At 43.2% G+C, this 16,636-nt stretch overlaps 2 protein-coding genes across 2 annotated transcripts; one reads left to right on the top strand and one right to left on the bottom strand.

Annotated features, from left to right (window-relative positions):
• Positions 1 to 1,332: 1,332 nt before the first annotated feature.
• Positions 1,333 to 14,756, bottom strand: LOC139407220 (poly (ADP-ribose) polymerase 1). Its single transcript, XM_071150798.1, has 21 exons — positions 14,523 to 14,756; positions 12,835 to 12,997; positions 12,578 to 12,693; positions 12,128 to 12,342; positions 9,777 to 9,867; positions 9,489 to 9,605; positions 9,157 to 9,333; positions 8,488 to 8,644; positions 8,065 to 8,205; positions 7,679 to 7,918; positions 7,333 to 7,534; positions 6,930 to 7,125; positions 6,619 to 6,747; positions 6,274 to 6,480; positions 4,151 to 4,279; positions 3,954 to 4,052; positions 3,444 to 3,596; positions 3,081 to 3,208; positions 2,924 to 2,985; positions 2,675 to 2,792; positions 1,333 to 2,377 (listed from the first exon to the last, which is right to left on the bottom strand). Exons 1-21 carry the CDS (start codon positions 14,643 to 14,645, stop codon positions 2,296 to 2,298), a joined length of 3,045 nt encoding a protein of 1,014 aa, XP_071006899.1. The 5' UTR covers positions 14,646 to 14,756; the 3' UTR covers positions 1,333 to 2,295.
• On the top strand, positions 10,956 to 11,891 carry LOC139407455 (adenosine receptor B1a). Its single transcript, XM_071151250.1, has one exon. The coding sequence runs from the start codon at positions 10,956 to 10,958 to the stop codon at positions 11,889 to 11,891; it is 936 nt and encodes a 311-aa protein (XP_071007351.1).
• Positions 14,757 to 16,636: the final 1,880 nt, after the last annotated feature.

Raw genomic sequence — 16,636 nt, 5'->3', positions numbered from 1 at the left:
TCACACATCAAAATAAAATCCCTGGTCATCCCTACTGCCTCTGAACTGACAGACTTGTCTGAGTATTGGAGTGTGCCCCTGGCTATCTGTACATTTTAAAAACAAGAAAATGGTGCCATCTGCTTTGCTTAATTTAAGTAATTTGAAATAATTTATACTTTTACTTTTGATACTTAAGTATATTTAGAACCAAATACTTTGACTTTTACTTAAGTAGTATTTTACTGGTTGACTTACCTTAATAGAAAGGTATCTATACTTTTACTTAAGTATGACAACTGGGTACTTTTTCCACCACTGGTATTAGCGGACCGATATAGAAGTCAGTAGTGCAGGCAAAATAAATCTTCAGCATCTCAGCTTTGGCATAAAAAGTTAGTTGTATAATTAAGAACAGTATCTTACAGAATTCAGTAGTTGGAATTGAAAGAGTTGTCCCATCCCTTTCTCTGCAATTGTCATTCTAATGGAATCTAGAAAGAACAAAACCCTGTACTCAAACATTTACATCAAAAGGTGCAAAGTTATGGTCAAAGACACAAAACATGCAATCAAAATATAGTTTTACAATCAAATAACATGGAAAACACTTTTTGTGCAGTATTCATTTTCCATCCTTACAAACCACTTAATGTAATACATTACTGTATTGTACATTGGCTGGTCATCTAGGTTTGTACCTGTAGGCTTTCCATCACTGAAAAAAACCTATGCAAAAACAGTAATTGATCAAATGGTTTGTGATGTGGCTCAGTCGGTAGAGCATGGTGCTTGCAAAGCTAAGGTTGTAGGTTTGATTCCAAGGGGGGACCAGTATGAAAAAGTATGACATTATGCATTCACTACTGTAAGTTGCTCTGGATAAAAGTATCTACTAAAATGGAAAAGGAATGAACAGACCATTTTAGTTCTCACATAGAAATAAGTTGCATTTGCAAAGTATTTCAAGACACTTGAAAATATAAAGCAAGTATTTTTATATTCCTCAATTATCAGATTAACTGTTTAGTACAGATAATTATCAGACTCAAGTTACAAATGCACAAAAGTAGTGCACTGGGCCTTTACTAGTCCTTTATTAGCAGCAGAGCAACAAGCAGAAAAAAAACAAATCTGCCCCCCCCCTTTGTAACACAGGGCTCAGAGGACACACCCAAATGAAGTAAGTGGGCCAACTGGGGGTGTTTTATGACAAATTAGTTCCCAACATGAATTCTCCAGACATCATAAAGCAAGTAATGACAAGAATGCCTGCCATGTGATGGGTTGACTTTGTACAAGGGCAACAAACAATATTTGTAATTTAGACAATGGAAATACAGGAGTTCAAAGTTGCCATTTGTAAGAAGGTAAGATTTACAAAATGCTTTATTCTGAGTGGTGGGGAAAAAAATACAGTGGATAGAACAAAACCAACAGTCTCTCACCACTCCAAGTCAAACATTTATTTATAGAATACATGGTCTAAACGCTGTCAGCACAAACCTATTTTTCACAGGGTCAACCTTGACAAAGAGATTGAGAGACAAAGCATATAGAAAAAAACAAAGCATATTATACAGGTCAAACTTAGTATTGACTCCTTACGAACAGTCTACAAAGTATTTATCTTAACAGTTCTATTACTAGTAAGTTCTAGTAAAGTGTCATCCATGGTTTGTATGTGTTCACAGGGTGTGCCGATTTACCAACTACTACCTTTTGGCTGGAATGGAGTGGACTGGGTGAAGAGAAATTACTCATTGGGAAACATCTCATTATGCCCGTTGAAACCCTTGAAACTGACCATAGATGAAAAATTGCAGTTTTAAGAGTAATATTTTTTTTTTAAACTTTAAAAAACAGCTTTGCATTTACCTGAAATACTACCTTGGACTATGGGTACACAAGTAAACTAAAAAAAACTTACATTTAACAGACCAGTGTTGGTTATATTATCGCTTTTCTTGTCTTGCAATGACAATCTCTTTCCACAGGTGCCTTAATTCAGCCATTCTGATTGTTGAACTCTGACCTTGCGATCCACAGTCTTAATAACCAATACCAACCTAGTATAGTCAAACAGGTACTAAGGTGCATAAAACAAGGTCAATACATCTATCCTATTTAAGGCTATCCGCTATTGCAATAAGCCATGTGTATAGTGGCTAAGATTTTAAACTACAAAATGAAAACAGAACACTGCATTAGGATGGGAAGGTTCAAAATGTCTCTTGTTGTGGGGTGGGAGCTGGAAGCGGTGGGTGGTCGGCTGGAATTTTCTGGAGAGCCTGTGGTGGTCAACTACAACCCCGTTCACCACATGGACATCTGGTAGTTGAACTTGATCTTCAGCAGGTACTTCAGGTTCACCTGTGCCACATCATACACAATGTATCTAGAGGAGGCAAGGTTAAGTGAAATAGGAACTAGGGAACAGTGTGGGGGTATGGCATATTATTTGCTGCAAGTTACATTCCTCAAACAGAAATACAACAAAAGGTTGTAAACTCGTCTTGATAACAGGACACATATCTCTCTCTCAACCTCGTACATGTGTAATAACAATGTAGTAGAGATGGTTTTAAATTCTATTGACAAGGCAGTGCATAAACCCACTTGGATGAAAATGGGCAAAAGTATAAGACTCAGATTCAGAAGACAGGCAGAGGCCCTCAGAGGAAGCAAAGGATACTCGTTGTACAGCAGACTCGTGTCGTCGATGTTGGTGTTGGTTCCTTTTCCCAGAGGCACTTGCACCCCATCTACTAAAGTGACAGTGGCACTAGGATCTGGGGCGTTTCGACCCAACCCTAACAGGGAGAGAAGGAAGAAAATAATGAGTTAAGTGCCAAGTAAGTTACAGTAATATAAATGTGTCTACATATTGCATGATTGTATACAGCCTTTTCAATTACTTAAATATGATTTAAAATCACCTTACCTTTCACACTGTGTTTACCCTTGGGTAGTTTTGTGATGTGTGAGGCCTTCTTCAGTTCATGCCTGTACAAAAGATAAACAAATATTAATGACGATAGTTGGCATTGCAGAGAATATGGAATATTAAAAGGATTCTATGAACCTGAGCCGTCACTCACATGTTTCCGAGGGCGACCTCTCCCAGTAGAAGTAGGCCAGTTGGGTCGGACTGGGAGGTGTGGCAGTAGTTGGCCGACTTGGACACCATGTCGGCAAAGTACACACCTTTGCCAAACATGTAACCCGTCTGGAATGTATCAGGACAACATCATGAGCGTTTTTCAAATGTCACAACGTAGTAAAGCTGAATTTGAACCGGTGCTGTTGCCATATAATGATAAATATGGACTGCATACAAGACCATGTCACCAGGTACTAAAAATAATCCCATGTTGATCAGCTATAATAAAAACAAAAAAGGAAGAACTTCCGCTATGCATCCCAAGCATTAGCTGGCGCTGTAGTGCGAGGAGGACACTCACCACGGGGGCTTCAGGAGGGGCGATACGCAGACCCTGAGAAAGGATACCAGCGTAGTTGGTGGCACGAGAACCGTGCCACAGAAGCTGTCGATTGGGCAGATCCTGGAAGGGGCGGTACTTCTGGTACTCTCCCTCCCTAACGATCTTGAAGATCTGAGAGGGCGGAAGCAAGACACCGCAGAAGTTTTATTAGTCGTATGTAAGGGATAGACATCGTATACACCGTCCATAGAAATGCTTACTTGAAGGTTCCTTCTCAACAATGCAACAGTAAGAAATAATCAAATATAAGAATAGGAACATAGAGTAAATGGCTCAGTAGAATAGAATATACATTTTATCACAGGTATAATACAGGAAGGCACAACTTATAGTCCAATATTTATGTGTTTGGGGAAGGGGATATTAGGGGGCAAGTGTTTAAATTATGCAGTATTTAGCAGTCATAATAAGAGTCTGGTAGAAGCAGTTGTGAAGTGTGTGTATGTGAGCTTCTCAGGAAAATCTTACCTCCTCAACTTCCAGTGTGTAGGTGTTGTGTGTAGCAGCGTGTGTGTTCTTGACATACTGCAGAATGATCTCTGCCTCCTTTGTGGTCTTGTCAACAACCTGCAAGGTGGATGACAAATACAACACAATTCTTAACTTTCAGAGCACTGTATTCACAAGAGAGAGTAGCATTGAAAAACCACCAGGCCCTACTGTACCTCAATCTTGGTTTTGAGTTTCTCATAGTTGATGTCGATAGGGTCCTTCTTGTTATCCTCGGCCCCTCCTTTCAGCAGACTGTAGGCCACTTCAATGTCCAGCAGGTTGTCCAACATCTGGACCTTAGCCTGGTTTGTAGTGGGACACAAAGGGTTAAAAACAGCTACCATTACTTACTGAAGAGTTTAGAAATAAAGTCAACTAGACTCCTTTGGTTCAAGTACCTCAGGATAACTGACTGACTGTGTACATTTACAGCTGGAGGTCTGACAAATCTGGCCTTAATAACCACATACTCTTAAAATATCTACCCGGCACAGCCAGAAGATGACTGGCCACCCCTCAGAGCCCGCCTTTCTAGGGAGTTTTTCCTAGCCACCGTGCTTTGCCGTGCTTCTGCCTTGCTCGCTCTCCAGGGTTTTAGGCTCAGTTTCTGTAGTAGCACTTTGTAACAATTGCTAATAAATACAGTGCCTTGCAAAAGTATTCGGCCCCCTTGAACTTTGCGACCTTTTGCCACATTTCAGGCTTCAAACATAAAGATATAAAACTGTATTTTTTTGTGAAGAATCAACAAGTGGGACACAATCATGAAGTGGAACGACATTTATTGGATATTTCTAACTTTTTTAACAAATCAAAAACTGAAAAATTGGGCGTGCAAAATTATTCAGCCCCCTTAAGTTAATACTTTGTAGCGCCACCTTTTGCTGCGATTACAGCTGTAAGTCGCTTGGGGTATGTCTCTATCAGTTTTGCACATCGAGAGACTGAATTTTTTTCCCATTCCTCCATGCAAAACAGCTCGAGCTCAGTGAGGTTGGATGGAGAGCATTTGTGAACAGCAGTTTTCAGTTCTTTCCACAGATTCTCGATTGGATTCAGGTCTGGACTTTGACTTGGCCATTCTAACACCTGGATATGTTTATTTTTGAACCATTCCATTGTAGATTTTGCTTTATGTTTTGGATCATTGTCTTGTTGGAAGACAAATCTCCGTCCCAGTCTCAGGTCTTTTGCAGACTCCATCAGGTTTTCTTCCAGAATGGTCCTGTATTTGGCTCCATCCATCTTCCCATCAATTTTAACCATCTTCCCTGTCCCTGCTGAAGAAAAGCAGGCCCAAACCATGATGCTGCCACCACCATGTTTGACAGTGGGCATGGTGTGTTCAGGGTGATGAGCTGTGTTGCTTTTACGCCAAACATAACGTTTTGCATTGTTGCCAAAAAGTTCAATTTTGGTTTCATCTGACCAGAGCACCTTCTTCCACATGTTTGGTGTGTCTCCCAGGTGGCTTGTGGCAAACTTTAAACGACACTTTTTATGGATATCTTTAAGAAATGGCTTTCTTCTTGCCACTCTTCCATAAAGGCCAGATTTGTGCAATATACAGAGTCTCCCACCTCAGCTGTAGATCTCTGCAGTTCATCCAGAGTGATCATGGGCCTCTTGGCTGCATCTCTGATCAGTCTTCTCCTTGTATGAGCTGAAAGTTTAGAGGGACGGCCAGGTCTTGGTAGATTTGCAGTGGTCTGATACTCCTTCCATTTCAACATTATCGCTTGCACAGTGCTCCTTGGGATGTTTAAAGCTTGGGAAATCTTTTTGTATCCAAATCCGGCTTTAAACTTCTTCACAACAGTATCTCGGCCCTGCCTGGTGTGTTCCTTGTTCTTCATGATGCTCTCTGCGCTTTTAACGGACCTCTGAGACTATCACAGTGCAGGTGCATTTATATGGAGACTTGATTACACACAGGTGGATTGTATTTATCATCATTAGTCATTTAGGTCAACATTGGATCATTCAGAGATCCTCACTGAACTTCTGGAGAGAGTTTGCTGCACTGAAAGTAAAGGGGCTGAATAATTTTGCACGCCCAATTTTTCAGTTTTTGATTTGTTAAAAAAGTTTGAAATATCCAATAAATGTCGTTCCACTTCATGATTGTGTCCCACTTGTTGTTGATTCTTCACAAAAAAATACAGTTTTATATCTTTATGTTTGAAGCCTGAAATGTGGCAAAAGGTCGCAAAGTTCAAGGGGGCCGAATACTTTCACAAGGCACTGTACATTTGATTGAGAGGATGAGCGTGAGAGAGAACACAGGTGTCCTCACCTGAATGTAGTCAAGGTTGCTGAGCAGCGGTGGTTTCTTCATGCCAAAGTCGTGAGGTATGAGGGTGTAGAAGCGATTGGACAGGTCCAGAATGTGGGACTCTGAGGAACTGTCCGACACAGCCTGCTGCACCTCACTGAGGAGGGCGTAGGCACTCTGAATCTGCCTCTTACTCAGCTTCCCCAGCGGCATCTTCTGGAGGTCAATCTGACAGGAAAGACAAAAGATGAATGACTCATTCTCAATTAAGAGAAATCAAAGGTGGAAATGGGGGTCACATTTGGACAAAAATACACATTGAGAAAAACCAACACACACACACACACTCTCCAACTCAGTACCCACCTCAAACTCCACCATGGCCTTCTTCATGCTCTCCACATCAAAGATGGTCCTGATGAGTTCCTGGACAGGCTTGGCTAGCAGAGAGTTTGTGCCAGCACTGGCTGTCAGCCTCTTCACCGCCTCCTCATCCTGGTGGGGAAAACAACCAATCAGATATGGGACAGAGATAGGATGGGCCAATCAGGGTTAATCGGTGAAGGCCACAGTATACATTTCTCAATTAAAAGTTGGCCTGTCAAGTCAAATGCACAACAAGTTTCTTAAATATGAACACAAACGGTCCTGTGTGTGTCTGTGTGTTCTAGCTGTACCTGACCGTAGTCGATCTCCAGAGGGTAGAACCTGTTGGGATACTTGGTGAAGTGGGAAGAGCCCCAGGCGTTGCCTGTCTTCTCTTCGTACACACCCAGGAAGTTGTCCATGGCAGAGTTCTTATCATGGAACTTATCCAGCTTATTTCCCCCGATGGTGGTGCCCACTCTGCCCCAGGAGCGGAACACCCAGTACCTACACACAGAGAAGAAAGACAGAGGGAGAGGAAAGAGAAGGGTGAGATGAGCTGAAATAGGGACAAGAAAGAGGTAGGAGAAAGAGGAAGAGAAATACAGGGAAAGCAGAGAGAGTAGCACGGGGGAGAGAGGAGTGGTGAATGGGGAGGATAAAGAGAGAGGGATGAGAGGAAGTGGCCCCCTTTCACCCGGAGGATAGACTAACCGTTTATGCACATCGTCCTCCAGCAGCTGCAGTTTGTAGTAGGAGTTGGTACCCCTGACGATGTCCACCAGACCTAGCGTAGCGCTGAAGATCTTGCCATTCTGATCCAGGACATGAGCACTGTTCTCTAGACATGAGTCTGGGTCCACTGCTGCCCCTCCTTTCACAGTCAGCTTCATCTTCTTACTGGCCTTGCTAACACCTGAAAAGGCAGAAATTAGATTGTTACAACTGTAAAAGTGGAATTGACCCAACTGCCATACACTCTAGCATAGCAGCTTGTAAAAAGAAAATACTCCACGATAACAGTCAGTTAAGTTACTCAATGTTACTTCCGATTCCGTACCTTCCTCCTCCTTCACCCTCTTGGTGCTCTTGCCAGCCATGGCTCCAGACCTGGAGGCTGCTGATTGAACCTGGGTCTCTAGTTTGACCTCGGCCCCCCAGGGGGAGATGGCGTGCAGGGAGACCAGCTCCTGCAGGGCCTTGCCCGAGGACTTGATGTCAGTAAGGAAGTCCTCTGAGACCACGCGCACGCCCGCCTCCTCTGCCTCCTCCATCTTCTTACTCATCTTCTCTACTTCCTCTGTAAGAAAGAGAGCACACCAAAGATGTCAAACTAGGGAAAACAAAGAAATCCAACCTATCCTTCTGAAAATCTGTGTAATTTGTTACTGTAAGGGTGAACAAAAGTTGAATCCAACAGCCCCCTCGGATTGATTGGCTACTCACTCTTGGTGCTGAGGCAGAGAGTAGCCTTATTGGCTGTGCCGGTGATCTTCCCGCCCAGCTCCTCCACGGCAGCCTTCAGCTCGTCCTTGTTCTGTCTCAGCTTGCCCACAGTCAGCAACTTCATCCCTGTCAGAGGCTTATCTACAGGGGAGAGGAACCAATATAGACAGAATTAGAATGAGTAGAATGGCCATTCCAATACTATGAATGGGGCTGGTCATGTTCTAGCATCGCACTTAGGAACAAGATAATATATTCACTGTAGAATAGAGAAGCAAAAATAGAGTGAAATCATTGTTGTTTTACTCTAAAAGAGGCATCTCCATTTTGGCCAGATTCCTCAGCACAATGAGAAGATAATGACTCAAGTCATTCCAACAAGTTGGCCCACTACACCACATTCTCCTACTGGTTTCTGCTTACCTGCAGGGGCTCCCTCTGGGAGGGGTATACTGGGATCACTGGAGGCACTGGGGACAGGAGCGGATGCAGTAGAGGCTGGGGGAGGGGCCACCTTGGGGAACACCCGGTCCTGTCTCTTAAACTTGAACTTCTTGAGGAAGGGAAGCTCATGGAACTCCTGCAGGGGAATAGATTGGAGGAGGAGATGGTTGAGTTGGACATTCACAAGAGCATAGTGAGTTATATCTGAGATCTTTGTCGAATTCATTAGGCACGACACCGAAGAAAACAGTCCAAAACAAGCAGGTACTATGTGAACTTGTCCAATAAGAAATGGCTTTTTCATTTTCTGTTGCAAAACTTTTTGCTTAGTTTTCCCTACAACCCAGATAAATGAAATTCTATTTGTTACATGCACGAAATACGGTGAAATGCTTACTTACAAGCCCTTAACCAACAACGCAGTTAAGAAAATAGAGTTAGGAAAATATTTACTTTATAAACAATACCGAGGCTATATGCAGGGGGTACCAGTACTGAGTCAATGTGCAGGGGTACAGGTCAGTCAAGGTCATTTGTACATGTAGGTACAGGTAAAGTGACTATGCATAGATCATAAACAGCGAGTAGCAGCAGCGTACATGAACATCAAACTCTACAGACGCTCTGAACCCAAAGAAGGGGGCCTACCTTGGGGATGACCCAGCCCTTGCGGTTGGGCAGCTGGGTCTTGAACACACACTTGGTCCAGGCGGAGAGGTCTCCAGTGCAGTAGTAGGCGTCGCTCTTGAACACCAGCTGGCCCTGGCACTCCTCGCAGGGCTTCAGTGCGCCAAAGGCCATGCAGTCTCCTAGGCTGTCCACCACCTGTCAATTAAACAACACACGATTTGACTGGCTGTTTGAACCATCACACAGACACACAAACCACACACGTTTACACAGTTAAACGAGACAGACCGCAGAAATGGACAGATAGAGAGAAAGACAACTACTGAGACAGATACAGTGAGCCTCCTTACATTGGACTCTCCAGAGGGCACTTCCTGTCCGTTGGCGATGAGCAGCTCCTTCATGTCGTTGGTGGAACAGAACTGCCTGAGCTTGTCCTTGATGCCCCAGATCAGCTGGCTCTGCTCCTGTACACACACAACCACACAAGAGGGGGTTTGGAAAACATCACCTGCAAAACATATGGGCATATAGTTGCATACACACATACAAAATGACAACAATGACATTATGTTACTAATTTGATGAAGTAAAGAAATATTAATGTTAAGGCATTTCTGCAATTTTCAGGAGTGAACCTTCATCTGCAAGTCCACTTTCTTCTTCTCCTCCTCATCCTTCTTCTTCTTCGATGCCCCTTCTCCATCTACCTCATCAGTCTCTCTCTTTCTGAGGGAAAAACAGGGAAAATAAATGGCTTACATTCTCTATGCAGGAACCAATTTATCTACCAAGCAAAACATTTACAAGCAACATTTCAAATAACACTATTCTGTAATTCATCCTCCAAGAGAAAGTTTTGCTGTTGAAAACTTCCTGAAGGAACTTGACAGGCACGGACTTCCCCATTAACTTTGTAAATGAGGCCTGTTGGGAGCAGAGCCTTATCCAAGGTTAGTCAAACAGGCCTGACACCTTCATTAATCAGGGAGATTCATTAGTGTCCTGACACCTGGTGGAGACGCACATCACCCAGTCTCTGGAGATGATTCAAGTTACTACACGTCCCTGTGACTCCGTAGGTGATTAGGATGTCACCCACTTCCCCTCCCTCTGGTCAACCTCTCCCCTTCAGGAGGGAAATTAATCAGCTTCCCAGAGGCCTATCCTGTCCCTCTAAACATCTGTAAATCACTGCCCCTTAAACACATTGTCCCATAGTGGTCACCAACTGACTCACAGGACAGGAAACAAACACCAAAAAACATCCACCTCCTATGATAGAATCTATAAAAACGACCCATCTCTGCCTTGTGCACACACTAAGCCTGTGTGTGGTCATAGCAGTAGCAGTGGTTGGGAGAGAGGTGGTACTTTGTAGAGATGGCAGCAGATCAATACTAATGCATTCCCTTTCTCACAAGTCCTCCTGATGAACACTGCTCTTCATTAGAGAGAGGGAGAGTCAGGCACAGAACAAGACGGACATTCTTCATTTTAAGGATCATTATTCTGACTAGCTACCGTTTGGTAAGTAGCCCTTTCTTTACCAAAACTGCATTTTTATGTAGTAAATCAATAAGGAATCATTTAAATCAGAATCACTTTAAGACAATTTTCACAATGTTACAGTAAGCAAGTCTGACTTCCCTTTTAATTTCAGGAAAATGACAGAGATCACAGCATCACTAAATCGCTCAACCTCCCTTCTCTTCGACAACTCAACCTTCCCCCCATACCTTCAACCCCTCTGGACCTCCTCCTCCTCCTCCACCCCTCCTCCCCCTGACCTGGTGGTGTCCCCCAACGTTGTGTACATGGTGGCTGAACTAATCATAGCAACCCTCTCCACCGTGGGTAACCTGCTGGTGTGTGCTGCCGTTGGCCTCAATAGGAAGCTACGTACTGTCACCAACTACTTCCTAGTGTCGCTGGCCGTAGCCGACATCTGCGTGGGTGCACTGGCCATCCCTTGCGCCATCCTCACTGGCGTTGGCGTGCCCCGCCACAACCTCTACCTGTGTCTGCTGATGCTAAGTGTGCTCATCATGCTAACCCAGAGCTCCATCTTCAGCCTGCTAGCTGTAGCTGTGGAGCGCTACGTGGCCATCTTCCTGCCCTTCCGCTACCACACGCTCATGACGCCACGCAACGCTATCCTAGTTATCCTGGTGACCTGGGTGCTGGCTTTCCTCATTGGCCTGGTGCCCCTCATGGGCTGGCACAAAACACCGCCCGACTCAGGCTACTGCTTCTTCGTCTTCGTGGTGGACATGACCTATATGGTCTACTTCAACTTCTTTGCCTGCGTGCTAGCGCCCCTGGTGGTCATGTTCCTCATCTACGCCAAGATCTTTGTGACAGTCAAGCGGCAGGTACGGCGCATCGCAGCAGAGCGCGGGGGCGGCGTGGGGGGTGCGGAGGGGCAGGCGGCCCGGGCGGCCAGCATGAAGAAGGAGATAAAGACGGCCACGTCGCTGTTCCTCGTCCTCTTCCTCTTCACTGCCTGCTGGATACCACTGCACGTCATCAACTGCTTCCTGCTGCTCTGCCCCGGCTGCCCTGTGCCTTTGGAGCTCCTCCTCACCGCCATTATCCTATCACACGCAAACTCTGCCGTTAACCCCTTTCTGTACGCGTACAAGATGAAGACCTTCCGGAACACCTTTAAGGCCATCTTCCTCTGCTGTAGAGCTCTAGGGGACTGGGAAGAGGCGGCCGATGGTGGGAGGACCACCACCCACAGGACCTGACCGAAGACCCGTTGGTACCGTCTTGACTCGCCATTCCTTAATGTTCAACTGGTGAGGATTATGTACCATTTGGTGGTCTTTATGCCCAGAGAACTGTCTTTTACAATAAACAGAACTGCTAGAATATCAGGGACACATCTCCTAACTAACGTTAATATACCACTATGTACATTCCAGTAAAGTTCAAGTTTGTGGACACCAGACTACTTTATTTGCTTCATTAGAGAAAGCCTCACCCTTTAGATTTGACAGCGGGGAGCCTTCTCTTCAGCTCCTCCTTGTCCTCCACCCTGAGTGTGTTAAAGCCTTTGAGCTGAGCGGCGCTGTACTCTTGTTTGAAGACCAGCTCCTCCCTGCGGCCCACAAAGCAGGCGGTATGGTACCAGCGGTCTATCAACCCCAGCTGGGGCTTCTCTGGGTCAATCGTCTTCTTAGATACACGGATCTGGTCCTGGGGCACAGAGGAGAGGAGTTTGGGTTGTTATGATAGTGTATATTTGGGTTAATGTAGGATGCCTATTCAAGTATTTATGGACATTGACAATATATTCTAAAACTTTCTATTTTTATTTTTTACACTGAACAGATGTTGAGGAATAGCTGTACTGTAATTACTCATTTTACAGCCATGTGTATCAGATCATCTCTATGTACAAAATAAACAGATCTAAATATTGACTCCTCACCTTTTCAATTTTCTGCTCACACCCTTTACATGTGCTGCGATTGGACTTGGCATACTCCACTGCAAAGTCATTCAGAGTCTTCTCTCCTTTGGCCCCACCCTTCACATCACCTTTTCCTGTGAGGAAGAGAGAAGCCATATTTGAAATCTGACCTCCAGTCAATGAGCATGACATTTTTTGGGGTCCCATTTCGATGACATCAAAGGGGTACACAGATGACTCCACGCTGGGAGAAAAGTTAATGGTTAAAGACTGACCTCCTGCAGCTCCCCCAGTCTCGATGGCCTTCTTGACCTTCTCCTGGTCCTCCCATCGCAGGTCAGAGAATCCAGCGATGTCTGCAGGAGACTGGGCAGACGCCCGCAGCCAGAAGCAGGAGAAGTGGTGCCAGTGGGGCACCTTACCATCAAACATGGGCGACTGGGGAAAATACAATAATGGGAGGGTCATGGTGGGTAAGGTAATCACACTACATTGTACATATATAGTCCAGGTTGTAGGCTCATATGACTCAGGGTAACAAAAAAAATGGTCACCAGCAGGCACACTTGCCATCTTATCTAGCAAGCTATGTCACTTATTTCACTTGTGAAGTGTAAACATTGGTTCATGTGAAATTCTTGGCACAATTCACACAACTCTCAAAAGTGTTATGACAAATGACTGCACTGGCGATGTTGCTGAAGTTTTCCCTGAGCTAATTTGGAAATGGGTCAAACTGACATATGGTGCATTCAAAACTACTGAACTCGGAAAAAACTTGGTCAAATCATGACGTAAGTGATCTTGTGGTAGGAGTTCTAGAAAGCTGCCCCGAGTTCCCAGCTTGGCATTCCGAGTTGCACCTTGGATGACAATTCAAAACGATTTTCTACAGTAGGAGCGCGTTTTTTTTAGCAGTTGTTGTGAACGCGCTAAATTCAAAGATTTCCAAGTTCCGAATTGTTTTGAAAGCGGCAGATGCTACCGCAGGTCGTTGAATTGAACTAATGAATTATTGGAAATCAAGGGCATAACGCTAGCTGTAGCAGAGATGCGGTAAAGAGGTGGAACGCGACCTTTTTATTTATTTATTTTCACCTTTATTTAACCAGATAGGCTAGTTGAGAACAAGTTCTCATTTACAACTGCGACCTGGCCAAGATAAAGCATAGCAGTGTGACCTAATGGAGATTTGCCATGGAAACGCGTTGGGAAAGATGCCGTTGGGGACAGACACGAAACTCCTCAATGACCCCAGCAAAATTAGCATATTAGGCCGTTATTGATGTGTATTTGACACTTGAGGTAAAAAATAAAAGAAAATTAAGTATAATTCTTATACAGATGTTAACCCCAATACATGTTAATTGCATCTTCACCAATCAACTGCAATACAGATAAAAACGAATTTGACTAACACAACAGAGTTGTGTGTGATAGTTATGCTACCAGTTTATACGAAGCGAAATTAGTTAGCAGTCAATTCTATTAAACCAGAAAAGGGAAAACTTCTGTTATGTAGCGAAAACTGCCAATTATATCCTAATCGGATATTAGTAGCCACATTGCGGGCCTGTTACAATACATAAATCACGACGGGTTGTACGAATATCCACTGTTAGAACGGATGTGTTTAACCTGCGACAATTCTGCTTCCTTCTCCCCACCATCTGCATTCCATTTACTTCGATCACATCTACGCAAATCACCCAAAAAAGAATGCGCTGCTGGTGCGAAGGAATCAAAGCCCGTTCTCATTTAAGCATTCGGAAGCCATTTAAACGCAAATGAGTTCTATCAAGACAACACAAACATGCTGTATTCGTAAAGGAAATCCACAACATATCAATAATGGGCTGTTTAGTGCAGAAACAACAACCGTATAAGTGATTCTTAATGATTCTGAGATTGTCCACACTTATACAGTTTTCTCGGAAATCCAAAGACGCTCTAGCTACGTTACCTGCACCATGATAGCCATCCGCAGCGAATCCTTTGCTATGTTTTCCTTGCATTTCTTGCACGAAGCACGTCCACTTTTGGCATATTCAGCTTTGTAAAGCTTGTCCTCTTGTGCATCTGCCATTTTTGTTGAGTTTATACACAAAATTAGATTGATTGAATGTAAATCTAACGTGCTTGGCAGTAGCCACTACAATGTAGTTGCAGCCCGCGTGCAGAGTACCCGCGCAGATACGCAGACAAGAGCAATCGAGGAAGATGTTCTAAAAGACATAGAAAGTCAAATACAGAGTTCGATAACCAACGCTCAAAAAAACATTTTTATTTCAAACGAATAACCTTTTATTAATGATAGTATTTGTACTTTTAGGTTGTATTTTAAAGATCTATTTTTTGGACTTAAATTAAGAATATTTATACAGATTGATTGTTGAAGAAAGCTAGCTAAAATCTTACTGGTTGAAGAATTGATCCGACCAAAAGTGTTAAAAAAAACATGAACAGATTGCTTTTTATAAATAATGTTTTGTTATTGCATTTAACTCCTGGAAAGGTTGTAATCGAGGTAATTTCATTAGAAGGTGACGTGATGTCAGAGGTCAGCATGCGGGAGAAGTGGGAGTTCATGATGATAGTTTCCGACTAGTAATTACCATTTGGATGGCCGTTCAATTGGATTTTTCTGGCCTCAAAACATGGTTAAAACTACAATTTGAATATAATGAATGGTCAGTCATTACATCCACAGCTCTGTTTAACTCTGTTTATTGTTTGAATAAGGACTCTAGCTTTAAATTGTTTGTTTGTACTGAATGGTGATGGCAGACAAAATAAACAATTTGCCACTAGATGGCGCACTTCCCCATTATCTCATCTGGATCAACAGAGGCAGCCACCAAAATACTGATCAAGTAAAGATTGTATAACAAAAAACAAACAAAAAAATCTGGTAATAATTGGACTGTCTGTGAATATCCTAAATTAGGCAGTGAAATATTTCTTAGCAAAATATTTATTGCCATAAATCAACAGCTGATAAACTGTCAGAAACATATTATTACATTATATCAACACACACAATAAACATTGAAGTGTAAATCATAAAAACAATATAAAACACAGACTAGAATATTCACTATCAACAGGAACAAATAACATAAGATATATTATATAGGAGGCTGTTGCATGTTGGTCATTGAGTAGCTCCAAAGGAAAGTGTTTCCCCTTTCATGAAAATTAAATTGATCTGGGCTCTTCAGGACATTGCTGACTGTGCTGAAATGGGGCAGAAACGGAACATTTCTGTGCCCAGAAATGCACTACAATGCTGAATACCGCACCCTTCTGCCCGCTCTAAATCAGCCAGAAGGAATAAGGATCTGCAGAATGGGGAAACTGGCCACAATGTTTCTGCTGCAACTTGCTGAGGTACAAAGGACAACTCTGTAGTAAAGAGTACGGTTAGTATAAGCTGTGAGATATACCTGGTTGACCACACCTATTCACACTATTTTTGAAAAGATAGCAATGTGATTTTAGCCTTTTAAATGAGAATTGTTTTTCTTGCAAACTTGTGCCCAGTCAGTAGCCACACCCAAGTGAGCTCAGAGTTCGTGTCAACATGATGGAACCGCGTTTCAGGCCAGAGTGCTTCAAAGGACTCGCTGAGATTTTAAATACAGACCAGAGAACGTGAGGCCGTGGTCCACATGTTGAAATGGCTAAAACTACAAGACTAGAAAATGGTAAGACCCTCTGAAACTCTCGACGAGAGAAGAAGGTAAAGGCGAAACATTCACAGTCTGCAGCTGGGAACCTAAAGTAGTCTAGGACAAAGACGAGAAGGAAGAACAGGTCCTGCTCACCACTGTGTGAGCAGAGAAAGACATCTAATGTGTAGCAAAATACACTTATTATTATCACTACACAGATCAAACAATGTATTTAAACAATGTGTTCTCTCGATTAACAATGATATTATACATCGTAATAAAAACATTACAAAATTGTATATCATTTACAAAAATGAATGCACTGATTTACACTAAATTAATCCAGCGAATGAAAGTCTATGATACAAAATAAGATGCAGTTAGTCTTGGTACAGTGATGATG

Source organism: Oncorhynchus clarkii, chromosome 4 (genome assembly GCF_045791955.1).
Source record: "Oncorhynchus clarkii lewisi isolate Uvic-CL-2024 chromosome 4, UVic_Ocla_1.0, whole genome shotgun sequence".
Lineage (NCBI taxonomy): Eukaryota > Metazoa > Chordata > Actinopteri > Salmoniformes > Salmonidae > Oncorhynchus > Oncorhynchus clarkii.
Note: the sequence above shows the minus strand (reverse complement) of the source record. Positions and strands in the feature narration are given on the sequence as shown.